Raw genomic sequence first — 27998 nt, forward strand, 5'->3', positions numbered from 1 at the left:
TTGGTTAATATCTCAGCGTTCACTTGATGGATTGCATTGAGACTTTATTCAATGGTACTCAACCATCCAATCTACTTATATAACCAAGTTAGATAACTCCAGTTTGCATTAAATTAAAAAAATGGCCCCTTTTTTATTCGACATAGAAATTCTTGTTAAGGTTTTGCATGTAACCACTTTTAAGTCAATACCTTAGTGAATACATCATGTTTTGCATTGAAACTTTACACACAGGCTCCCATCTATTTAACCTTCTTATTTAATCAAGTAAGATAACTCTTTTTTTTATAATATATAATTTTTGCCCCTTTATTATGTGACTTAGAAATTCTGGTTAAGGTCTTGCATGTTAGCACACATAGGATAATATCTCAGCAACTATTTGATGTATTGCATTGAGACTTTATACAATGGTATTCAACCACCCAACTTAATTGAATAACCAAGTTAGATAACTGTATTTTGCAAATAATGGCCCTTTATTATTAGACTTAGAAATTCTCGTTAAAATTTTGCATGGAGCCACATTGATGTTAATATCTCCGCACACCATGTATTGCATTGAAATCTAATCTAACAGTAATTCATGCATGTTTCGACTAAACATTTCAATCCTTACATTGAAAAGTGGCGGAATAGTCGAGCGCGCTGTCTCTGTGACAGCTCTTGTTTCTATGAAACCAATTTATAAACATTCTTGTTGAACATTGTAACATTATTTCAGGGACATCATCCGACCCTTGGGGCCCATAAAAAGTTTACAAACTATGCATTTGAAGTGACAGAGTTTATGCGTCTTGTAGCGAAGGCAGCGGACCATGTCAGATCACATCCTGCATTTACAGATGCAAGACAGGGAAAATATGGCAGCAGACAAACAGATGAACTCTGATGTTGGTTATGTTTAGTGAATTTTGAATGTTTTTATAAAATGTTAGGTGTTGTTTAAAATGTAAGAGGTAAACAACAGTATTGGCTGTTGAAACTGTTGTGTCGGTACTACAGTATTGTTAGCTGGCTGTTGAAACTGTTGTGTCGGTACTACAGTATTGTTAGCTGGCTGTCGAAACTGTTGTGTCGGTACTACAGTATTGTTAGCTGGCTGTTGAAACTGTTGTGTCGGTACTACAGTATTGTAAGCTGGCTGTTGAAACTGTTGTGTCGGTACTACAGTATTGTTAGCTGGCTGTCGAAACTGTTGTGTCGGTACTACAGTATTGTTAGCTGGCTGTCGAAACTGTTGTGTCGGTACTACAGTATTGTTAGCTGGCTGTTGGAACTGTTGTGTCGGTACTACAGTATTGTTAGCTGGCTGTTGAAACTGTTGTGTCGGTACTACAGTATTGTTAGCTGGCTGTTGGAACTGTTGTGTCGGTACTACAGTATTGTTAGCTGGCTGTTGAAACTGTTGTGTCGGTACTACAGTATTGTTAGCTGGCTGTTGAAACTGTTGTGTCGGTACTACAGTATTGTAAGCTGGCTATCGAAACTGTTGTGTCGGTACTACAGTATTGTAAGCTGGCTGTCGAAACTGTTGTGTCGGTACTACAGTATTGTTAGCTGGCTGTCGGAACTGTTGTGTCGGTACTACAGTTCGAAACTGTTGTGTCGGTACTACAGTATTGTTAGCTGGCTATGGAAACTGTTGTGTTGGTACTACAGTATTGTTAGCTGGCTGTTGAAACTGTTGTGTCGGTACTACAGTATTGTAAGCTGGCTATTGAAACTGTTGTGTCGGTACTACAGTATTGTTAGTTGGCTGTTGGAACTGTTGTGTCGGTACTACAGTATTGTTAGTTGGCTGTTGGAACTGTTGTGTCGGTACTACAGTATTGTTAGCTGGCTGTCGAAACTGTTGTGTCGGTACTACAGTATTGTTAGCTGGCTGTCGAAACTGTTGTGTCGGTACTACAGTATTGTTAGCTGGCTGTCGGAACTGTTGTGTCGGTACTACAGTATTGTTAGCTGGCTGTTGAAACTGTTGTGTCGGTACTACAGTATTGTAAGCTGGCTGTCGAAACTGTTGTGTCGGTACTACAGTATTGTTAGCTGGCTGTCGGAACTGTTGTGTCGGTACTACAGTATTGTTAGCTGGCTATGGAAACTGTTGTGTCGGTACTACAGTATTGTTAGCTGGCTGTTGAAACTGTTGTGTCGGTACTACAGTATTGTAAGCTGGCTATTGAAACTGTTGTGTCGGTACTACAGTATTGTTAGTTGGCTGTTGGAACTGTTGTGTCGGTACTACAGTATTGTTAGCTGGCTATCGAAAGTGTTGTTTCGGTACTACAGTATTGTAAGCTGGCTATCGAAACTGTTGTGTCGGTACTACAGTATTGTTTGCTGGCTGTCGAAACTGTTGTGTCGGTACTACAGTATTGTTAGCTGGCTGTCGAAACTGTTGTGTCGGTACTACAGTATTGTTAGCTGGCTGTTGGAACTGTTGTGTCGGTACTACAGTATTGTAAGCTGGCTGTTGGAACTGTTGTGTCGGTACTACAGTATTGTTAGCTGGCTGTTGAAACTGTTGTGTCGGTACTACAGTATTGTTAGCTGGCTGTTGAAACTGTTGTGTCAGTACTACAGTATTGTTAGCTGGCTGTTGAAACTGTTGTGTCAGTACTACAGTATAGTTAGCTGGCTATTGAAACTGTTGTGTCGGTACTACAGTATTGTTAGCTGGCTACAGGGGTGAAAAGTTTCCGGACTGCTCCGGAAGTTCCGGATTTTCGATGTCCTCAGGGATCACTTTTCCAAAACGTGTAAATCCGTTGAGATTTCAGAGTGGGGGTAGGGGGTATAGGCCTACCTCAACCCTGACTTCGACTTTCAAACTGTTGAAACGAAAACAAAAGTAAATTCCAGTGACTCGATCTGTTTCGCGATTTATTTTTAGTAACAATTCGTCATTGCAAGGTGCTCGCTTACAGGTTTTTACGAAGATAGCCCGGAGTGCGTTCAGCTACGGCCGTAAATAGACAAGCTGGGTTCGACCGTTTCCACCAATAAGTTCCGAACAGGAAAGCCAATCGCTCCCAATCGGGAATGTTGGCGATCATCAATACATTGCAGATGCTTTTTAAACGCCTAGGTACAGGTGAATTACGATATAATACGACACTTCTGATTGGCTCGCTGTACGCTGTAGTCCAATTAAATAGCTGGTCTTTAAGCATTTAGGTAATTCTTTCAAAAAACAACAACAATATTCTTGTGATAATAGATCATTTCAAAAAATATTGAAAATGAAGTTTCTACCCCCAGCGTACAACACTAAGGACTTAGAAAGTAAACAAACTAACAAATGGAGATGGGCATGGCCACAAGAATAAAAACGTTGCTAAATTTTGAAGGTTATGTTTCATTCTAAATCTGCATCAAAGAGGAAGTTTAGGGTATATCCATGAACAAGAGCTGTTTACAGAAAATCATGCATTTTCTGCATGATAATAAGTCAGTTTCTTTGGCAATCATATAATCCTGGAAAAGCGCTGTACAAGCACTCAAAACCACTAATTATACCCCCCAAAACAAAGTTTGGGGGGGGTATACTGGAATCGGGTTGTCCGTCTGTCTGTCTGTCCGTCTGTCCGTCCGTTTTTTTTTTGTCCGGGATTCATCTTTGTCGTTATTGAACAAATCTTTTTCAAACTTTCAGATATTAATGGCCATGATGTAAACTTGCGCCTCTGTGAAATTGGTACGGGTCACATGACCCTGACCAGAGTTATCTCCCCTTGATGTGTTAAAGTAGGCAAAATAAGCCCTGTCCGGGATTCATCTTTGTTATTATTCAACAAATCTTTATCAAACTTTCAGAAATTAATGGCCATGTTGTAAACTTTCGCCTCTGTGAATTTGGTACAGGTCACATGACCCTGACTGGAGTTATCTCCCCTTGATGTGTTAAAGTAGGCAAAATAAGCCCTGTCCGGGATTCATCTTTGTTATTATTCAACAAATCTTTATCAAACTTTCAGAAATTAATGGCCATGTTGTAAACTTTTGCCTCTGTGAATTTGGTACAGGTCACATGACCCTGACTGGAGTTATCTCCCCTTGTAGGCAAAATTAGCTTTGTCCGGCCTAACTCCAGGGCAAACAACCTAGACATGGAGGGGTGGGGGGTATTCGTTAGCCTATGGCTTACAGTTCTAGTTCTCAGGAGCTTTCGGGGGGCTTCGCCCCCTTGGGACCCATACCAGGGCTTTGCCCTGGACCCACCAGGGGCCCTGGCGGCCCCTAAGCCCCCAGCTAAATTTTCAGGATTCACAAGATTTCCAACTTTCACCCATGTGTCTATTGAAACTGTTGTGTCGGTACTACAGTATTGTAAGCTGGCTGTTGTTAGCTGGCTTTATGTGTTGGCATGTTTTTGTGAAATTGTTAACATTTCTTGTAATACTTTATCTCAATGTTAAAAATGTAGATTTTAAATAGTTACTTTCTTTTTTTATTTTCAACTCAATATACATTGGTCTTGCTTTCTGTCATGTGTCTAGATCAAGTGTCATTTCTCAAGATATGCTTATTATATTATTTTGTTTTAAAGTGCCATAACTATGTACCGGATTTCCATGTACATGTGCAGCATTGTCCCAGAATCCCAAGGACACCAATTTCATTCAGAACCCCCGATAGGACACCATGATATTTCGGTAGACAGTTTGAAAGAAGCCTATAATACACCTGAAGCAGAAATTTAATCACATTCAAAAAAACAATTTTATTTTCAGATTATTTAACATATAGTGATAGCCATTGGGTTTGATTGTCGACTTCTTGTTTCAAATTGTTCATAGCTAAAGTTGATTCTGTTCATTTGTAATTAATACTTTATTATTAGGATGAAAGCATATCTGCATTAATACACACAAGATTGCAACTCTCAAGCATCCAAAATAATAATGAAACTTCCAAAACATGGAAACCATGAATGCCTGTTGTGTACTCAATGTGTTTAATACACATGATTCATACTCATAGCATTTCATCCATACGATAAGGACTCAAACTGTCTTGTGATCTTTAATGCTTCAAATTATACACCTTTTGTACTAACCTGAGGAATTTCAAAGCCATATTACACCATATTCCTTGTAAATCAGGCAAATATCAGTGATTTGTTTTGGAATTATTTTTACCGCCTGAGCCTTGGAAAGTGGGAAAAAAAGTTGACATTGGGAAAAATACAAAATGAGGCAAAATAGCAAATATAATGGCAAATATACATGTTTTAACTTTTTTTATGCATACATTATGCTGTGAAAGAGTAAGTATTGTCAAGATTTTGTTTATATTTTAAGAAATTCATTCCTTTTTATTCATAATGTAATCTACATTAATCAAATTGGGAAAATATTATAAAAAATTTGGGAAAATGGACAGCCTCCAGAAGGCAATAAATTGCACCAAAAAAAATCACTTAATACTGTGTATTATACTGCTAAATACTGTACAAAAGCCCATACTTATACATAAAGATTTGAAGAAAACAGAGACAAATTGACAAATGGGATAGAACTCCTGACATAAGGCGGGGACATCTGATTTCAACTGCTGATGTCCCTTCTTGTAGCTAGTGGCAATCACTGCATGTATGTTAAGAAGTTAATATAGTTTTAAGGTTGTCTTGTTGGTTTATGTTTATGTTTAGAGAGTATATACTTATTACAATAGGGTCGGCTGCTCAGAACTTTGTTAAAGTTGACAAAGTGATTAACAACATCGTTGTTTACTTTTAAATTTTAACTATTTGATGATGCGCTCACATCTCTTAAATATGAGTAAGTCCAGCTGAAACAGTAGCCTCAAATCTTGTTAGAAAAATTTGCTGTTTACAATGATGACGTTATCAACTTTGTTAACTTTAACCAAGTTCTGAGCAATTGGCCCATCATGTATGTTTATCTAATATAAAATGAAGGTTTTGTTTCTGTTTAAAATTGCCAAAGTTAATTTATCTCTGACCATAATTTTTGTGCCATCCATTTATACTTCACATGTGTTTAATAAATCTTGTTGCTAGACATTTATTTAAGGCGAAAGTTTTGTATTTCAAAGTAGAGTATTTCTATTAATAGATTCTAGTCATCATCTACATCAATTTCATACATGTGTTTATTCATTTAAAGGACCAAAGTGTCTATGCAGGGATATTTATTTACATCTGACCAAAGTGAAGAGGTTATTTTGTATAAGAGAGGTCGTGAAACACGACATGTACGTGTACTGTTAGCCACACATACATGTTCAAGTAACCATTGAGTTAAAAGCTGCACTCTCACAGATTGAACGTTTTGACAACTTTTTTTTAATGTCAAGTCTTGGAACGAGCCAATTTATGTGAAAATGCATGTAAATCAGTCATATTAGAGTGCTGACAAAAAATAGATCTGAATGTTTTATATTTAAGTTAAAAAATTGATGTTTTATGCATTTTTCTTAAGCCGCTAGTAACGCTTTTAACTATAAAACATTAATTTACGAATGGAAATATGAAAATCTGCGATCTGATCTTTTGTCAGCAGTCTTTTATCACTAGTTTGCAGATATTTATGCAAAATTTTGCTCATTCCAAGACAAAAAATTAAAAAGTTGTACCGGTATAAACGGTAAATCTGTGAGAGCGCAGCTTTGAAAGTTTTGGTGAAATGTCTCTTTAAACTTGTACTTGGATGCTTGCTGCTACTCACATCGTCATTCTAACTGTGTACAATGTACCTGGAGCACAAAACAGAGTTCACATGTACACGTACAAGTCGTGTTTCTAAACCTCGCTAAAGGAGAGCATTTATGGTGGAAACTGACCTTTGTATTACCATTCCCATGTTCCACTGTTACTTACACAGATTTTGTAAAAATGAATGTTATATATATTTATAATAAATGACATAAAACAAAATATATCTGTTGAGAATCTGGTTTGAGTGCCATTGTAAATATTGGCCATCAATATATCAGGTGTAAAAGTTCACTAATCCAAGTTATCTCAGGAAATAAGTCCTGACTAATGTGATATTGTGTATATTGAATGTATACTTTTATTAGTTTCATTTGCAATTGACTGAAAAAGGCAACAGACTCTCAGTGGCGCTCTTGTTGAACATGTTATTCTTGAGGTGTTATATTTCTAGATGGAAAATACCTAACTATAGAATGCAATCTCCACTCGGAGAGCAATGACATTTTAACAAACAAGATGTTAAAACATGATTTACTCTTTCCTTCAGAATATCTATTATTTAAGAACTTATTCATGCATTTTATTATTACAAATCGAAACTTGTGAAACTGTTATTAGGACTAAGGATCATGATGCAAATAGAATCTGATATAAATAGAATAAATTAAATTAGTATCTTTATTACACTGAGGCAATAAAATATATCTTGATTATAACTTTAATACAAATAAGTAACAGCGCTGTACTCATAGTATGCAATTCCTGATGAAGGTCTGAAACGATAAGGTAACTCTTTGTTTTATTTAGGTTACAAGTCAATTATTCATATCAAAGAAAATGTTAAGTATGTATTACCTTGACCAGCATCCCATCAAGTAAAATGCCCTTGATGCAGATATCAAGAAGTAACACTGCCCTTGATCCGAATACCTAGAATGAACAATGGTGTTAATCCATTCAACTTGAAGCTACACTGACCTTGATCCATTTAACTAGAATGAACAATGGTGTTGATCCATTCAACTTGTAGTAACAATGCACTTGATCCATATAACTAGAATGAACAATGGTGTTGATCCATTCAACTTGCAGCAACACTGACCTTGATCCATTTAACTAGAATGAACAATGGTTTTGATCCGTTCAACTTGTAGTAACACTGCACTTGATCCATATAACTAGAATGAACAATGGTGTTGATCCATTCAACTTGTAGTAACACTGCACTTGATCCATATAACTAGAATGAACAACGGTGTTTATCCATTCAACTTGTAGTAACACTGACCTTGATCCATTTAACTAGAATGAACAATGGTCTTGATCCATTCAACTTGTAGTAACACTGACCTTGATCCATATAACAAGAATGAACAACGGTGTTGATCCATTCAACTTGCAGCAACACTGACCTTGATCCATTTAACTAGAATGAACAATGGTTTTGATCCATTCAACTTGTAGTAACACTGCACTTGATCCATTTAGCTAGAATGAACAATGGTTTTGATCCATTCAACTTGTAGTAACACTGCACTTGTTCCATATAACTAGAATGAACAACGGTGTTGATCCATTCAACTTGTAGTAACACTGCACTTGATCCATTTAACTAGAATGAACAACGGTGTTGATCCATTCAACTTGTAGTAACACTGACCTTGATCCATTTAACTAGAATGAACAATGGTCTTGATCCACTTGATCCATTCAACTTGTAGTAACACTGCACTTGATCCATATAACTAGAATGAACAATGGTTTTGATCCATTCAACTTGTAGTAACACTGACCTTGATCCATATAACTAGAATGAACAACGGTTTTGATCCATTCAACTTGTAGTAACACTGACCTTGATCCATATAACTAGAATGAACAATGGTTTTGATCCATTCAACTTGTAGTAACACTGACCTTGATCCATTTAACTAGAATGAACAACGGTTTTGATCCATTCAACTTGTAGTAACACTGACCTTGATCCATTTAGCTAGAATGAACAATGGTTTTGATCCATTCAACTTGTAGTAACACTGCACTTGTTCCATATAACTAGAATGAACAACGGTGTTGATCCATTCAACTTGTAGTAACACTGACCTTGATCCATTTAACTAGAATGAACAATGGTCTTGATCCATTCAACTTGTAGTAACACTGCACTTGATCCATATAACTAGAATGAACAATGGTGTTGATCCATTCAACTTGTAGTAACACTGACCTTGATCCATATAACTAAAATGAACAATGGTCTTGATCCATTCAACTTGTAGTAACACTGCACTTGATCCATATAACTAGAATGAACAATGGTGTTTATCCATTCAACTTGTAATAACATTGCACTTGATCCATATGACTAGAATGAACAATGGTTTTGATCCATTCAACTTTTAGTAACATTGCACTTGATCCATATAACTAGAATGAACAATGGTCTTGATCCATTCAACTTGAAGCAACACTGACCTTGATCCATTTAACTAGAATGAACAATGGTCTTGATCCATATAATTAGAATGAACAATGGTTTTGGTCCATTCAACTTGTAGTAACACTGCACTTGATCCATATAACTAGAATGAACAATGGTCTTGATCCATTTAACTTGAAGCAACACTGCACTTGATCCATATAACTAGAATGAACAATGGTTTTGATCCATTCAACTTGTAGTAACACTGCACTTGATCCATATAACTAGAATGAAAAATGGTTTTGATCCATTCAACTTGTAGTAACACTGCACATGATCCATATAACTAGAATGAACAACGGTGTTTATTCATTCAACTTGAAGCAACACTGACCTTAACCTTTATTATCAGACTGAACAGAGACATTGACCAATTGAACTACATGATCAAAACTGACAGTTTATTCCACTTATACAAGAGTACATTGCGTAATACATATATACAAGTTACACTGACCTTGCGCTATATCACCACAATTAATAATGGCATTGACCCATTTTACGAGGAGTTACACTGACCTTGATTAATTTAACCAAAAAGAACAATGGTGTTGATTTATTTAACTAAGAGTAACACTGACCTTGACCTATAAAACTAGATTGAACAATGACATTGATCTATGAAACTAGTAGAAACGATGAAAAACACACCTAAGAACAGTACTGACCTTGATCAAACTGTATCAAATGAAAAATAATAGAAATGACACTGAACTTGATCAATATAGCTACAATGAACAATGACCTTGACCTATTTAACTAGAAGGAACACTGACCTTGATGCATATAAATTTAAGGTACAATGGCATCGAACTGTTTAGCATGGAAGTAGCACTGACCCTCTCTCTCTCTCTCTCTCTCTCATTCTGTCTCTCTGTCTCTCTCTCTCTCTCTCTCTCTCTAACAAGTCAATGGCTTTGGCTCATTTAATTAGACGTAACAATGACCATGACCCATATAACTAGAATGGGTCATGGCATTGACCCATTTATCGAGAAGTAACACTTACCCTTATCCATATAACTAGACTGAACAACGCTAGGAATAACACTGGTCTTTCCTCATGTACATGTGACTAGAATAAACAGTGGCATTGACCCAACTACCTAGATGTAACATTGACCTTGACCGATACAACTAGAATGGGCAATGGCATTGACCTACTTACATATAAATAGAATTGACCTTTACACATACTGACCATGGCGCATATATATCTACAAGTCCGTTATTTTGACCCGGTTTATACTAGAAATAGCAATGTCCTTGATGCAGATGACTTGGTCACTTTGACCAAAATAACCAACATACGATCTGTATTTGCATTAGAAAGTCGATATGGTCTCTATTGAACAGCATTGACATTTAATCTGCTTCGGAATGTCAAACAAACGACAATGAAATCTTCAAATCGCTTAATGTTGATTTAATAAAATGGCAAAATGGCAGCTATATAAGGACGATGTATTTTTGAAGGGAGCAATAGCGACGTTGAACGAGGTTCTTGTAAAGTCTGATCAGTTATATATAATTACAAAACAAGGATTTCTAGGTATGCCTGTACGTGTTCCTGACATCCATAAACAGAACCATTTTCAAGTCTTGCTAGTCGACCGGTTCTGAACTGAATCGTGTTGCGAGGAGTTAAACTAATTGTACATCCATTTTCTTGATAATTATTTCTATGCCAGATTGTCACCCATGACTACAACATTTATCATGTTTAGGGGGAAAGGTAAAAGGCGAAATATTACTCATAGCTGATGTTGCCAGACCTCCAGGGGAAGGCAGCTGATTGCCAATGCAGGATGAGCAAGAAAATCAATACGCAGAGAAAGTGAAATGTTGCAGATAAAAGCCAACCGCTTATCAGCACTTGACTCAGTCTAGCTTTTGTGAGAGGTCCCGTAACACACCTCGACAAAGTGCATAATTGCTCATTGTTGTTTTAATTTTCAATTATTTATTTTTTGGTTTTCTAACAAAGGATTTTCAATATGGTAAGCTATATTATGTAACTGTACATGTTTGGTAGTTTTTCGTGTGTGTAAGTTTTAAAATCCGACAGACCCTCGCATGGTACGAACAAATGTGTCGATTTTTGATACTGTTTTTTAAATACATTGAAATATTATAAAACTATTTCGGCTGTTCGGCTTATTTTCTATTTGATGTTATTCTGAAGCTCCGAATTTTGACTTGCCGTGGCAGAGAGCTTCAACATGTTGCCGCAATCAAGCAACACAAACTGCACGTGCCTTTTGCGCATTTTAATTTTAGCCTGTGATAAGACAGAAATGATTATTTTAAATCAATGTGTTCTCAGAAAAAGATGTCCCGGTGAAAAAACATTATAATGAACTCAATAAGCCTCAACTTTCGCTGCCCGGGGGGGGGGGGGCGTTTTATTAAAGGATCTTAATCATAATTTCAATAATCTTAAATCTGTACACTAGTGTATGACCCAATGGCAACATGTTAATTTTTTTTTATTACTGACTAATTCACACAAATATTTTGAAAAATAACGAAATTATGACACTGATAAAATTTCAATTTACTACTACGACTAAGATTTTTATTGAAATGGTTCCCAGCACCGAACCATTCATAACTGCACGTTTGTGTAAGATAAGCAAACAATAGCGATGTGATGGTATCTTTAGTTTAAACAATATTTTATTACAAAAAATTAAGACAATAGGTACAAAACATGAATATGATAATTAATGAATTGGAAAACAAGTTAAATAACATATATTAATTCCTTTCCATGGTATCTTTAATGTCAATTCATCATGTGTACTATTTTGTAACATATAATCAGCGATTCTAGATCTTTAACCCCTGCTATGAGTCAGGATCTACCCATTACCAGTTGTTGTTGTTATTAGTTGCTGTTGTTGTTGACATAGGCGGCAGTATCAAACTGCACGTTTCCACCATATCTGACTGATGCTGCCACCTATGGCTGTTGGTTTTGGGGTTTGTTTTTCGATAACTCTCAGACACATTTATGCCTCTATAATTAACTGTGTTCTCACCCCGACAGTTGCAAAGCAGCCAGCTGTTTTCACCAGATGTTCATGATAAGCCCTGTCAGGCTGTGTTCTCATTACCTGCTCTGATGTGACTATAACTGACTTTCCTTGTTACCTAGAACAGTACTTGCATTATCTAAGCTTGCGTTTTTTGTGATTCCAAAAGCAATTATCCTAAACATTATCCTGATATTCGATAAGTAGCATACTTTCACGGTAACAGCATTTTACTGACTCATTTTGGCTCGTATTTTACTACGCCAAACTCTTTTAATTGTGCGAATTTTGGACGCCTCGCGACCGCCTTAAGTTTAGTTTTCATTTGAAATGACGTTATTGAAATGATGCCGCAGTATGTTTAGAGGAAGAATATGGAAATACCATACCGCTAAAGAACTTTTTTTTATTTTTTGTCTTGGAACGCGCCTATTTTGTAAACCAGTCATATAAAACTGCCGACAAAAATAGGTCACAGTTTTTTCTATCTAATCTATCTAATATTTTGTCAGCAGTCTTTTATCACTTGTTTGCAAATTTTGACGCAAAAAGAATGCTCATTCAAAGACAAAAATAAAATGAATCAAAGTTGTAAAAACGGTAATTCTGTGAGAGTGCAGCTTTAAAATCTTACGAACACATTTTGTTTTGTCTGGAAAGATGGATTAGCAATATTCAGGTCACTTTGTATCCAATTTCTGTTGAAATAAATAATATGAATACAACCCACAACAACTGTATCTATGTTGTGTGTCCGGTCATCTACTGTACATATTAGTAGTCAGCAACCAATACCCGGTCTCTTGATGATACCAACATGTCATGGTGCATTGAAATGTAACATGATTGCCTGTGGCTTAAAAACAATTGTACATCGGATAGGTAATAACACGCGAAAATGAAAGAAAACCACACAATAAAAACGCACATAAGCGCGTTATTTCATGTAAGAGAAGTCAATCCTGCATGTGCTAAACTATGTTTGGCTAATGCAACCAAAAAACAACAACACAAACATACATCCGGCATTTCCTCCCGTCCTGAACGTATTGTTATTACGCAACAACAAAGCCCTTGAATTATTATTGCCATTTTTATTTCTGTTCTTGTTGTTTGTGTCTTTAGTTTGGTGCTGTTTGCTGTTATTACTTTTGCAGACGACCTTACCTTTGCAGACGAAAAACATAATTTTACCGTGAGTTTCGTCTGCATCGGCACGCGCCAGATGTCTTTTGCTTGAATAATTTTTTGCTTTTAGCATGAGCGTAAGTATGAAAAGTGAAACAGCAGAAATGGAACGGTACATAAGCCACCCCATGCAATGGCAAAAAGATTCCGACGCCGCTTACTCATGAACAATCATGACAGCCTGCACGTGTTGCAGACTATATCATAACAAACACACGTTATCAGAATATTTTGACCCGACCATCCATTAACTCTTCAACCTCGTAGTCGGTTTACCCAGGACGTTTCGCTCCCTCTGAAATTTCATCTCCCTCTGAAATTTTTAGTTATTTCGATCCCTTATAAACCTAAGCCGAAGTGTCGATGGGTCGAAATGTCCAACAGCCAATTTACCTACCACGCCCGTTCAAATCGTATACCCGGTATGGTACTTTCGTCAACCATACTTCATGGTTGTCCACTGTGGTGACAAAATGCTGTGCTCACAGACTATGAATTTCCAGCTGCAATGCCCACCTGACCATGCTGCCTCGTGTATTACCTTTGTACACGTGCACTGGAAAGCCTCTTTCTTCTTTATTTTTGTTTACTTTTGATTTCTTAGAACGTTGATAGCGAAGGTATTTATGTCGAATTATTTCTACATACTGTATAAGTATGACTTACTGCTAGACAATTTACATGATGCTACGCCCCTGTTTCGCTCGGGATTTCACTTGCAATATTTTTACATGCATTTTTCATTCCCACAGCCAACAGTAATCTCAAGATTCTAAGATTTTGTCTGACATGCATATACACTTTCTCAAGAATTGCACGTAATTGTAGTTAATGGTTTTAACATATGGAGTGAATTTTAACTAGACAAACAATACTTACCCATCCTCTCGGCATATATAACAATGAGTCTTTGATGCCGGTTTAGATATTAAACCGAACTGATATTAGAGAATATTAAGCATTGTTTGGGAAGGGTATAGTAGCCGACTGTAGTGTATGAACAATTTAACGAAGTTGATTGTGCGGTCGCTATCGCTCCCCTGAAGTAAGCCGATTTTAGAACGACAATTGAACGTTTATGTCGGTAAGTCGGTCGGTCGGTCGGTCGGACGGGCGGTCGGTCGGTAGATAGACAATGTTTATCAGCACAATAACTCGAGAACGGTTTGACATGGGGCCACGAAACTTCACCGGAGATTGCTCTCGACCCCTATAACTTTGGGTGTCATATGGTCGAAGAATAGTTGAGGTAGTAAAATATATATGGTTATTTACGCCATTATTTTAAAGTGGTTTTCGAACAGACCCCCTTTCTAAATAAAAACCAAAGATTCAAAGCCCTAGACAAGCAATAGCTTTAATTCCTTTAAGATCATACCAAGAACATGTGTGCTGAACTAAAACTGACGAAGATATTTAAGAACAATGGTCGACTTGTGACAAAATTTTGCGATACCCCATTAAATTGAAAATCTAATTTCCTCAAATATTAATTCGATATATCAGCAACATCCAGAACCAAAAAATGTTCAAAAACATCTTAACCCTCTTAAATGGAATGGACACGTGAAAATGTTGACACCAGGTGCCACCGACTTGTCCGATTTTTTTGGAGTTGCATGTACCAGTAATGGAAAAATGCGAGAATACATTTGTATTTCTATCACACCCTTGCTCATCCTCGGCACCCAAGCGTTTCATAACCTATATGATACCCTGGACCAATCAGCTGTAAAAATCTCGTACTCATGAATAATTAATAAGGTGAAATCCAGCCGCATGAGACACACTTCATGCAGTGCAGAAATGGCCGGGAAGTTACGGATGCAATCTCGGTTCTAAATAATCCAACGAAATCACGGCTTACAACCGTTTTAGACAAGATATTGTTAATTATACTGATAGAATTTCACAAAGGAGATTATTGTCTTTTTGTTATCGGCTATTTCATTGGTCGGAAAATGCTGATGAATATTCAAGATTTACGAAGTTTCCTTAGCCAATTTGCCCAGGGTATCGTTTAGGTTATGATACGCTGGGGTGCCGAGGATGACCCTTGCTATACAAACCCAACATCATCTTTTTTATCCAATAATTTCGGATTTCAGCGTAAGGATCCGCTCACGCGAGATGTTAAATGACACACACAAGCCTCTTATGTGCCTGCTGAGATGCGAAGAGGAACGCTTGCTTTTAAACACACATCCTTGACACCAATTGTCTTTCTTACAATAAAGCCCACTTTTTTTCAGCGTGAGTGTATTTCCGTGCACGTGGGACAGGCGGGGGTTCAGATGGGGAACGCCTGCTGGGAGCTGTACTGTCTCGAACACGGCATCCACCCGAACGGCCTCTTGGCCGGCGGCAAACAGCTTACCGACGATGAGAGCTACAATACGTTCTTTAGCGAGACGTCACAGGGCAAACACGTGCCGCGTGCCGTCTACGTGGACCTTGAGCCGAGCGTTGTTGGTACGTACGCGTGACACTGACACGTCTTTATAAATGATAATTACAGTCAAACCTGGTTGAACGGTCACCTGCTTTAAATGGCCACCTGCCTTAAGGGGCCACTCCAAATTCCCCCCGTATTTGTAAAAATGGATGTAATTGTCATGTTCTTTCAAGTTCGGTTATGCAATGGTATGCATTCGTATCTTTAAAACAGCTTTGCCCGATATCCGGCGATAGATTTTCAACAAATTAATATGTTCAAATATTGACTTCCAGATGAGGTTCGAACGGGCGACTTCAAGCAGCTGTTCCACCCAGATCAGCTGATTAGCGGCAAGGAAGATGCCGCCAACAACTACGCCCGCGGCCACTACACCATCGGCCGCGAGATCATTGACCACGTGCTTGACAAAATACGGAAAATGGTACGTTTACATGTCCGTATAAGCATTATGCCATACTTAGTTAGGATAAAAAAAAAGACGCGGCCAAAAGCGTACGGGGCAGTTAATTCATCATCGGGATCGATATTTTTTTACCATGTTCTGCATAAAATACGAACATTAGTGGGTAGTCAGTCGTGTTCAGTTTATCAAATGTGGTCCAACTGGTTGTATACATATTTTGTAAAATGACATAATTATGATTTTGAAATAATCTTCAAAAATTATATTGAACCATGGTTATTAACACAGCAACACAAAACCAAGAAGAGCTCGTGTAAATGCTTACACCTTTTCTCAGGAAAATGGATTTTTAATTGGTATAGATGGGACTATGTGCTTAAAACGCAACTATACTTTGGCATCCAATCACCGTTAATGGATTTTCAAGCGTTGAAAAAAGTTGTTGGCACTGCTCATAAATGTTGTCTACCAAAGAAAGCTATATATAAGTTTTTGATACAATCGTAAGCATACTTTATGGTTCTTTACTTCTAGAAAAGGTATTTAGAAAGAGTTTCAAATATCTTTTTAGATACCTTGTATTTACCCCTAAGTTTTTATAATCACTGATAACAATTTGCAATGAAATGTTTTTGTTTATATCAACTTTATCCCCTCCCACCCTCTCCCACCATTTCATCCAGGCGGACCACTGTGCGGGGTTGCAGGGCTTCCTGGTGTTCCACAGTTTCGGGGGCGGCACCGGAAGTGGATTCTCTTCCCTCCTCATGGAGCGTTTGTCCGTCGACTACGGCAAGAAATCCAAACTTGAGTTCGCCGTCTATCCCGCGCCATCGGTATTTATCATTCATAAATTTTAAGAAAAACACTGAGAAAAAAACGCTAAGAAAAACACTTCGATGCATTTATCACAGCTGAAAATAGATATGTAGATTGTCGGCAAACACTTGAAGATAAATGATAGGACTTTATGCAATATTTGAAAATGCATTTTAATGTTAATAGCATGAATGTTTCCGGCTAGAAAAAAACAACAACATAATATATCATTGTGTACGTGATATAATATCACTGCATGCAACCGCACGTGCAGATTTACATTATAATTTATTGTATATCAGATCTCGACGGCGGTCGTGGAACCGTACAACGCTATCTTGACGACCCACACCACCCTGGAGCACTCCGACTGCGCCTTCATGGTCGACAATGAGGCCATCTACGACATATGTCGGCGGAACCTCGACATTGAGCGGCCCTCATACCGGAACTTAAACCGTCTCATAGGCCAGATTGTCTCCTCCATCACAGCCTCCCTACGTTTTGACGGCGCGTTGAACGTTGACTTGACGGAGTTTCAAACCAACCTGGTTCCCTATCCCAGAATTCACTTCCCGCTCGTGACGTACGCGCCCATTTGCTCAGGTAAATGAAAACGGTTTCGTTTACGTCCTTGTATAGACTATTTCTACAAGCCGGACCAAACATAAAACACTTCAATTCGTGCATATCATGTTTTCATTCTTTGAAAAACTAGTTTTAATGTTATAACGATTTAGGTCATGCAGTGATTTATTGTTATCTATAAGTTGTGCTTGTAATAGCTATACTAACCATTGCTAAAAAGTCTTTTTATCGATAGACGTATTTTATTTTTTGAAATGTTCTTTTATTGTCTACCGACCTTCCGCCCACTGAGACACTTTACTTAGGCAGAAGTACGGCAGAGAATACATCGACGCTAAAAATAATTTGAAAAGTTAAAATATGTCTAATAAGTAATAAGTGCTCATTACGGTTAAAATCTTATACAGTCAAAACCCGATGGCTCGAATTTGCTTAGGTCGATTTTCGCTTGGATCGAACTGGATAAATAGGACCGATTTTGTTCTATTAAATGTTACCAATAGCGTTTCGAGTTTCCCGAGACTCGAGATATTTTCACCGGTCCCTGGGAGTTCGAGCCAACGAGGGTCGACTGTATTAATAAAAATCATGTAGACAATTTATTTGAAATGAATGCATGTGTACATGTATGTGTACATGTGTGTGTGCAACTGTTATCTATTATAGCGCCGTTTGAAAAGTATATAATTTTCCAAATGTTACGGCTAAAATTTACGTAAAATCAAAAAGTAATTTTTCAAACGTATTTTAAAGCTGCACTCGCACAGATTTACCATTTTTACAACTTTTTTATTTTTTGTCTTGGAAAGTGCAATTTTTTTAGTAGATATCTGCAAACCAATGATATAAGATTGCTGACAAAAAATCAGATCGTAAATTTTCATATTTCCGTTCGAAAATTGATGTTTTATGGCTTAAAGAAATATGCATAAAACATCAGTTTTTGAACTTAATTATAAAAATCTGCGATCTAATTTTTGTCAGCAGTCTTATTTAACTGGTTTCCATGGATTTTAGCATAAATGGGCTCGTTCCAAGACAAAAAATAAAAAAAAGTTGTCAAAACGTTCAATCTGTGAGAGTGCAGCTTTAATAATGTTTCAACGTCGATTTAATTGTACTTCATTTTTTATAAATTTTAGAAAAGTAATGCGCAATTCTGCACCACTCAGTCAGAACATGTAAAAAAAAACACGAAACTTATCGCAGAAAGGTAACCACAATCAAGGCGCATCACATCAATATTCATTTAGAATACATATTTTGATTACCATCCAGTATTTATGAGATCATTTATCTCGTAAAACTCAGTAATATATGCACCGAGAGTCTGTGCAACTCTCTTAGAGAAATGTGCAGTCGCCCTGTATTTCTGTGATTTACAGCAGCTTAGCTGGGAAATCATTATGTTTCTCATATTAATTTTGGTGTTCGTTACTTTTCATCGACAGATGTTTTCATACGATGCATTTTATGTCAATGATTGCGGTTTCGAATCCCTGTAATGGAGAGATATCAGACAGTGTATGAGTTGATCAAACACATGTTATTGTTTGCATCTCAAGTTAATACATGCGTGCAGATTGTCGACGTTAGTTTCCGAAACAGCCTCTTCGTACCACCGCTCGTACGCGTCTACCTGCATGGTACGAGCTCTCTTTTTCTTTGTGTGTCTTTTAGTTGGTTAATTATGTTTGGCCGTGCATGGTACGAGCTGTCTTCTTCTTTGTGTCTTTTAGTTGGCTTATTATGTTTGGTCGTGCATGTTACGTGCTCTCTTCTTCTTTGTATGTCTTTTAGTTGGCTAATCATGTTTGGTCGTGCATGTTACGCGCTCTTTTCTTCTTTGTGTGTCTTTTAGGTGGCTTATTATGTTTGGTCGTGCATGTTACGCTCTCTTTTCTTCTTTGTGTGTCTTTTAGTTGGCTTATTATGTTTGGCCGTGCATGGTACGAGCTGTCTTCTTCTTTGTGTGTCTTTTAGTTGGCTAATTATGTTTGGTCGTACATGTTACGAGCTCTTTTCTTCTTTCTGTGTCTTTTAGTTGGCTAATTATGTTTGGTCGTACATGTTACGCGCTCTTTTCTTCTTTGTGTGTCTTTTAGGTGGCTAATTATGTTTGACCGTGCATGGTACGAGCTGTTTTCTTTTTTGTGTGTCTTTAAGGTGGCTAATTATGTTTGGTCGTACATGGTACGAGCTGTCTTCTTCATTTTGTGTCTTTTAGGTGTCTAATTATGTTTGGTCGTACATGTTACGAGCTCTTTTCTTCTTTGTGTGTCTTTTAGTTGGCTAATTATGTTTGGTCGTACATGTTACGCGCTCTTTTCTTCTTTGTGTGTCTTTAAGGTGGATACTTATGTTTGGCCGTGCATGGTACGAGCTGTCTTCTTCTTTGTGTGTCTTTGGGTTGGCTAATTATGTTTGGTCGTGCATGGTACGAGCTGTCTTCTTCTTCGTGTGTCTTTGGGTTGGCTAATTATGTTTGGCCGTACATGGTACGAGCTGTCTTCTTCTTTGTGTCTTTGGGTTGGCTAATTATGTTTGGTCGTGCATGGTACGAGCTGTCTTCTTCTTTGTGTCTTTGGGTTGGCTAATTATGTTTGGTCGTGCATGATACGAGCTGTCTTCTTCTTTGTGTGTCTTTTAGTTGGCTTATTATGTTTGGTCGTGCATGTTACGCGCTCTCTTCTTCTTTGTATGTCTTTTAGTTGGCTAATCATGTTTGGTCGTGCATGTTACGCGCTCTTTTCTTCTGTGTGTGTCTTTTAGGTGGCTTATTATGTTTGGTCGTGCAAGTTACGCTCTCTTTTCTTCTTTGTGTGTCTTTTAGTTGGCTTATTATGTTTCGCCGCGCATGGTACGAGCTGTCTTCTTCTTTGTGTGTCTTTTAGATGGCTAATTATGTTTGGTCGTACATGTTACGAGCTCTTTTCTTCTTTCTGTGTCTTTTAGTTGGCTAATTATGTTTGGTCGTACATGTTACGCGCTCTTTTCTTCTTTGTGTGTCTTTTAGGTGGCTAATTATGTTTGACCGTGCATGGTACGAGCTGTTTTCTTTTTTGTGTGCCTTTTAGGTGGCTAATTATGTTTGGTCGTACATGGTACGAGCTGTCTTCTTCATTTTGTGTCTTTTAGGTGGCTAATTATGTTTGGTGGTACATGTTACGCGCTCTTTTCTTCTTTGTGTGTCTTTTAGGTGGCTAATTATGTTTGACCGTGCATGGTACGAGCTGTTTTCTTTTTTGTGTGCCTTTTAGGTGGCTAATTATGTTTGGTCGTACATGTTACGAGCTGTCTTCTTCATTTTGTGTCTTTTAGGTGGCTAATTATGTTTGGTCGTACATGTTACGAGCTCTTTTCTTCTTTGTGTGTCTTTTAGTTGGCTAATTATGTTTGGTCGTACATGTTAAGCGCTCTTTTCTTCTTTGTGTGTCTTTTAGGTGGCTAATTATGTTTGGCCGTGCATGGTACGAGCTGTCTTCTTCTTTGTGTGTCTTAAGGCTGGCTAATTATGTTTGGTCGTGCATGGTACGAGCTGTCTTCTTCGTGTGTCTTTGGGTTGGCTAATTATGTTTGACCGTGCATGGTACGAGCTGTCTTCTTCTTTGTGTCTTTGGGTTGGCTAATTATGTTTGGTCGTGCATGGTACGAGCTGTCTTCTTCTTTGTGTGTCTTTTAGTTGGCTTATTATGTTTGGTCGTGCATGGTACGAGCTGTCTTCTTCTTTGTGTGTCTTTGGGTTGGCTCATTGTGTTTGGTCGTGCATGGTACGAGCTGTCTTCTTCTTTGTGTGTCTTTTAGTGGGCTACTTATGTTTGGTCGTGCATGGTACGATGTCCGCATTATCTTCTATCTTTACCTTGGCTCTCGTATCAACCTCATGTTGGTGTGTTCGTGCATGGCACGTGATCTCTGATTAATATTTCTTCTATTTGATATTCAATTTGGCTCCAAAAGTTACCACTTGTACGCGCGGTCGTGCAATGTTTTCTCTATTTTTATCTACCACTCGTTAATATGTACACACAAGGTCGTGCATGGTACATAATCTGTCCTGTACGACCAAGGTCCTCCCCGGCATCTTTCTCCTTTACTTGGTCTAAAATTTCAGCCTGTATTACTCTTTCTCCACAGACAACAATTCAACCCTGAAACACCACGCGTTCGTGTACGTGTATATTACAAGTACATGTACAATTGATGTCGAATATAAAAGACTATGGCGAAACCTATTTTCAACTTGAACTGGTAGACTCACTGATACTCTAATACGTCATTTGCATCGTCATTGTGTTATGCCTTGTACAATGTACACATACCTCTATGACGAAGCGTACAGAAAGTAGCCCACATCGAGGGAGTGAAAGCGAAAAGGTTCTAACTTCTCTTTTATTTAATGTCACTTAGAACCTTTTCGCATTCACCCCTCGACATGTACTCGTACATAGGGGCGTTTTGCATCTTATGTATTATTTAAGTATAAGATTATAAGTATCTTCCATGGCCGAGAGTGTAAGATAGGTTCATTCCGACCCGAGCGTAGGGTGTTTTGCGGAAACGAGGTTTACCGAGCGTTGGACAGTGAATCGGACAACCCGGGTTCGATTCCCGGGCGGACCAGGTCACTTCTGTTGTGATTGGTTATGAAATCCTTTCTACGACCATTCGCATTGTACCACTGCCCCTGGCATGTACAGAAGCTGTCAGTTCCTTGCAGAGGTGAAGGCACCTAGTACTGGTTAACCGCCCAGGATAGGTGTGCGGTGGTTGAACTGTCACTCTGGGACCCTTCAATGTGCTCACGCCGGGACCCGGAGTATAAACTACTAACACCACCCTGCGCGAGGGTCGGGATGAACCTATCTTACACGAGCGGCTATGGTAGATGCTTTTTCTCACACCTCAGTTAAACAAAATTAAGTAAAAATGTATTTTTAGCTGGAACTCTTTTGTGCTTAGTGGAAATAATTGCGTATGGACATGCGATAGCACGTGGTTGTCATGGATATGCGCGCAGTGATCCAGTCATGTTAATAGTCATATCGTGTTTTTTTTAAATAGTTCTAAGGAGAATGAAGCATTATTTCTTGAATGGTGCGTGAAAACTGTTTAATGATGACATTTGAAGCGAGAAATAATTAATTAGCGTTCTAAATATTACCATAAGACAAGATTTCCATGATGCTACTGACGACAGTCTTCAACAAGGGAGGTAATTACAATGTGGTGACCATTAAAAAGGAGTTCCATACGGGCATTCTATCTTCGCCCGTGGGCAAGATAAGAATATCTAGCATGGTTAAATTATTGGATCTACTTATCTGAGGTGGGAGAAAACTTCTTACTTCTAACTTCTAACATCATGTTCTAGCTGAGAAGGCGTTCCATGAGCAGATGTCGGTACAGGAAGTGACGAATGCCTGCTTTGAGCCAGCCAATCAAATGGTCAAATGTGACCCCAGACACGGCAAGTTTTTTTTACCTTTTTTAATCACGATTGTCTTTTCATATGGGCTTTAAACCTGTCCGTATATGCTTTACACGTTATGCCGTCTTACACGAATATTAGAGGTTTGTTTTAAAATGTTAGGTCCCTTGCAATCGGCGCCAAAGCATTTACTTACCATTTTCCCAAGAGTATGTGTTTCTAATTAATCGAATATGAAATGCAATCAAAACAAATTTAATAAAGCTATTGAGATCCCGCATTCATTGTTTAGTTTGGTGTCCCCCTTCCAGGCAAGTACATGGCTTGCTGTATGCTGTACAGAGGAGATGTCGTGCCCAAGGACGTCAATGCCGCCATCGCCAACATCAAGACGAAACGGAACATCCAGTTTGTAGACTGGTGTCCGACGGGCTTTAAGGTCGGAATCAACTATCAGCCTCCCACAAGCGTACCTGGTAAGTTTTTACAAATAAATCACAAACTACCAGCCTCCCGCAAGCGTACCTGGTAAGTATAAGCGTAACTCACCAGGTACCAGCCTGTCTTTAAACATGAATCATCAACTACCAGCCGCTCACTAGCGTACTTGATAAGTATATGAATTTAACATGGATCATCAACTACCAGCCGCTCACAAGCCTACTTGATAAGTATATAAATTTAACATGGATCATCAACTACCAGGCGCTACCTAGCCTACTTGATAAGTATATAAATTTAACATGAATCATAAACTACCAGCCGCTCACAAGCCTACTTGATAAGTATATAAATTTAACATGGATCATCAACTACCAGCCGCTTACTAACCTACTTGATAAGTATATAAATTTAACATGGATCATCAACTACCAGCCGCTCACAAGCCTACTTGATAAGTATATAAATTCAACATGGATCATCAACTACCAGCCGCTCACAAGCCTACTTGATAAGTATATAAATTCAACATGGATCATCAACTACCAGCCGCCCACAAGCCTACTTGATAAGTATATAAATTTAACATGAATCATCAACTACCAGCCGCTCTCTAGCCTACTTGATAAGTATATAAATTTAACATGGATCATCAACTACCAGCCGCTCACTAGCCTACTTGATAAGTATATAAATTCAACATGGATCATCAACTTCCAGCAAGAATCATAACTCTTATACCCATTGTTGAAAACAAAATTATCTCTTTATCTACCTTCGATTTTCATTCCCCGAACAACTGGAAGGAATTCAACAAAAATTGCAAGATTTCGTTATTGTTTTCCCCCAATTTACATGGGTTTCATTCGTACACAATAGTACTCCTTACTTGTTGCTCTGTTTTTTATCTTCCGATAGTAAGACATATGTTGTGTTTGTTAGTATGCTTATTCGTCAACCAATTTTAGTCCGAAGCAGAACTCGAAAATTGTTGAATGGATTTATTGTAAAACTTAAAACATAGCGCTTAAGAATTATTATTTTTTCGATTTTTTAATCTATTATCTAAGAAGATCTACAATAAAATAAAAATTAAAACAATAATTTGTTTGTAAGTTTTCATTAGTAACAGTTCCCCCCATCATTATTTAAAGATCTGTTGTTGTTGTTTTCTTAAAAATGGGGAGGGGGGTCAACTGGTTGTGTTAAAACAACGCACCCTGCCCCTGTGGTGTCATTGACAATGTGTTAGCCGATGCGGTTGTGTTCTAAGTCAGTTAGATGACCTGATCAGTGAAAGTAATATTTAAATGATTAAGAAGGGCTACTATCACTCCGCCCATTCTAAATCACTAAGAAATTACTTCATGTCATCAAACTATTACACATTTTTTTTTTAATAAAAGTTGATAGAATGTATTCGAATGTATGAACAATTAAACCCACACACACACACACACACACACGCACGCAGGCCCCCCCCCCCCCCACACACACTTTCATAATAATGATGATCATTGTGATTATGGTGATGACGGTGGGGTGATGATGCTGTTGATGAAGATTATTTTTTGTTTATTTGTAACTTTTACATATGGCGTAGCATCGAGTTATATTTGGTGCATGACACAAAACCCCCAAATAGATGTTTAAATTTGGTGCAGTGCTGATTTTAAAATCGTTCACATATCGTGCAGTTTATTATGACAAAAGGGGCAACACATGGTGCATAGTCAGGGGCGTAGCTAGCCCTCTATTAATGTGAATTCATAATTGTGCTATGGGGTCCATGAGCATGCCCCCTCGGAAATGTTTCAAAACCATGGTGCAATCTGGTGCATTCTGGGTGTTCTGAGGTGCTTTATCTAGTACTGGAAAATGGATAGTTTTAGGAGCATGTAGTCAACTACGCATACTGCAACATTGGCTGATTTTTTTGTCAGAATCAAGTGGATTTAGCCGCATACTCGCGCAAAGGCAGCTACGCGCCTAATAGTTTGGATATTGTACCGTAGCGATGTTCTACGAAACGGAAACGTATGCTCATTCTGCTAAAACAGTTGAGAGACAGTCATTGTCTTCAATCTTATATACAAGTGATGCCAGCAACTAGTATAATATTGCTGTTAAGATGTTGTGGGGAGACCCTGTGAGTCTTGCACTCAGTAATTTACTCTAGGGGTAGGAGTTTGTTTACAGGAGAACGTTAAAAGATCATACTCCTTAGATTTGGAATTCTGTGAATAGAGACAATAGATCGAGGAAACTTCAACCTTGTAATAACCATTATCCGTACAAATACAATTTTGTGCAATCAGTGATCGATACCTGATACCAAATTAGGTCATGATATACATCAAATGTCATTGCTATTTATATACACAGATCAATAAATTGTCATTTCTAAAATTAATTTTCAAAAATTACCCAGTTATTGATAAAGGGGGCGTTTTCGTTTCAACTGTCAATAGCATGGATTAGAGAGGTGGCATCATAAAAGCACCTAATCATGTAAAGGTTGTCAAATAAAGAAAGATTAAAATGCAGTACTTTTTGAAGAACAAATTCATGGATTTTGATTTTTTTTCTATAATGAATTGGCCTTGCCCAATATTTTTCTTAGATGATTTCGTATGGCATCATATCCTATCTTGAGTCATACTTCACTCAACATATTATACTCTTCCAACGATGTACTCGAAAGGTTCAATCAGAACATGGCAAATGTATAAATGAAATGACGGGGTGTCTCTCCATAAACAATCCAATCCCCGACTGTCCAATCAGGGACTAAACAGCTGATAAGCCATGCATTGAATGAAAACTGGCGATCAGGGATTTCTTGGTAAAACATACAAACAACGCGTAACCGCTCAACAACTGTCTTTTCATGTACATGAATATAACGCGAACTCGAATTAAGATTGTAGCATCAATGTTGTATACACCTTTTTGAAACAATGTATTGCATTTAAGTGTCAACTATTTCAAGGTGGCGACCTGGCGACGGTGCCGCGTGCTGTGTGCATGTTGAGCAACACGACGGCCATCGCCGAAGCCTGGGCTCGCCTGGACCACAAGTTCGATCTGATGTACGCCAAGAGGGCGTTCGTCCACTGGTATGTCGGGGAAGGTACGATCTCTTCAATTATCATGATTAATCTTGTTTTGATTGAACTGGCCGAAATGTGTTAATAGGCCACTGCCGTCATGCGTAGACTAAATCAATGATTTGTAAACACGTTTGCAAACTTTGTTTGCGGTTAACGTGAGTCTGTAATCGGTTTTCCTACGGATCCGAAGTAGAGGGACGTTTTAAAATTGGCTATTGATAGATTGCATAATAAAATCGCACTATTTTTTTTTATTTAAATAGGTATGGAGGAGGGTGAGTTTGCGGAGGCACGTGAGGACCTTGCCGCCCTCGAGAAAGACTACGAGGAGGTCGGTGTCGATTCCGTCACTGATGACACACTGGAAAACGAAGACGAATATTGAGGTCAAAGGTCAAGGCACCCGAATTCCTGTGTAACACCGTTTGTTTGTTTCCGCCAGTAACCTCGGCCATTCTCAGCTGTTCGAAACAGCGGAAAAAATATTCATTCGCAAGTGCCATACATAGATTCACAATCTTGTATTTATCTACTTTTATTTTTAAAATTAATTCGTTGACATATTGATATTGTTTAATTGTTTCGCTCATTTATTTTATTATTTATTTATTTATTTATTTATTTATTTATGTCATATGTTCTTAAATTTGTCATTCTTTTCGCACTTCATTTACTTTTTTGTCATGTATGCGTGATTGATTGATTGATTGATTGAGTGTTTGTCTGAATGATTGAATGACTGGTAGGTCGATTGATTGACTTATTGATTGATTTAGTTATATTGAATAAATGGTATAAATTAAAAATGCTTTAATTAAAACACAGCAAAATAGTCAGTGTGTGATTAGTTGCTTAAAAATTATTATTCTAGTCGCTGATAAATATCACGGACATATATATACGTATATGAAAATTAAGTGACAGAATCGCATACGTGGAAAAATAAAAGAGGACAGTGTTTCATAGAAAAGGTTTATTTGTTACGGCGATTAAAAAAAAAGTAAATAAAACAAATGTTTCTTTCAACCTGTGTCAGAAATAAAAAATATTATGTGAATCGTTTTCGAAGATGTTTTTATCTGTATTTAGAGCAGATATATGTTTAGAAAGTTGTATATGTCTCTTGTTCGATTAGGTCAATTTCATTCATCATAGGTTGAAAAATTATAAATCACTGGCACCGGATTTTCAAACTTAATCATTAAAAAAAATCTTCTAATTCCAAACTAAGAGACACAATACCAAAAATGTGAAAAAATATTGACAAATATATTTTTTTAAATATGCACTTTGAACTGTATATATATATATATATATATATATATATATACTTACGTTATATATATATATAT

The 27998-nt window shown here is 37.7% G+C and overlaps 2 protein-coding genes across 6 annotated transcripts in view; both read left to right on the forward strand.

The window, feature by feature from the left end:
* Window positions 1-1427, forward strand: part of LOC128217844 (EGF domain-specific O-linked N-acetylglucosamine transferase-like) — a 44915-nt gene extending 43488 nt beyond the window's left edge. For 4 of the 5 annotated variants that reach the window (XM_052925257.1, XM_052925256.1, XM_052925255.1 and 1 more), the window contains exon 15: window positions 725-1426. In XM_052925257.1, coding sequence (XP_052781217.1) covers window positions 725-892 — 168 coding nt within the window. In that variant the 3' untranslated portion in view covers window positions 893-1426. Of the gene's footprint in view, window positions 1-724 lie in introns of all 5 variants that reach the window. The other variant, XM_052925254.1, reaches the window with a different exon arrangement.
* Window positions 1428-11032: 9605 nt separating this feature from the next.
* LOC128216700 (tubulin alpha-8 chain-like) lies at window positions 11033-27817 on the forward strand. The gene is made up of 9 exons (XM_052923345.1): window positions 11033-11167; window positions 15646-15865; window positions 16124-16272; window positions 16938-17090; window positions 17376-17679; window positions 23036-23131; window positions 23404-23568; window positions 26526-26666; window positions 26910-27817. The coding sequence occupies exons 1-9, from the start codon at window positions 11165-11167 to the stop codon at window positions 27029-27031; spliced, it is 1353 nt and encodes a 450-aa protein (XP_052779305.1). The 5' UTR covers window positions 11033-11164; the 3' UTR covers window positions 27032-27817.
* Window positions 27818-27998: the final 181 nt, after the last annotated feature.

This window comes from Mya arenaria, chromosome 14 (assembly GCF_026914265.1).
Source record: "Mya arenaria isolate MELC-2E11 chromosome 14, ASM2691426v1".
NCBI classification, from domain to species: Eukaryota; Metazoa; Mollusca; class Bivalvia; order Myida; family Myidae; genus Mya; species Mya arenaria.

Excerpts from the sequence above, each read along its gene's own strand:
- LOC128216700 (XM_052923345.1), top strand. Across the intron at positions 16,273-16,937 it reads TTGACAAAATACGGAAAATG|GCGGACCACTGTGCGGGGTT; the intron begins GTACGTTTACAT and ends CATTTCATCCAG. Across the intron at positions 26,667-26,909 it reads CCACTGGTATGTCGGGGAAG|GTATGGAGGAGGGTGAGTTT; the intron begins GTACGATCTCTT and ends TTATTTAAATAG.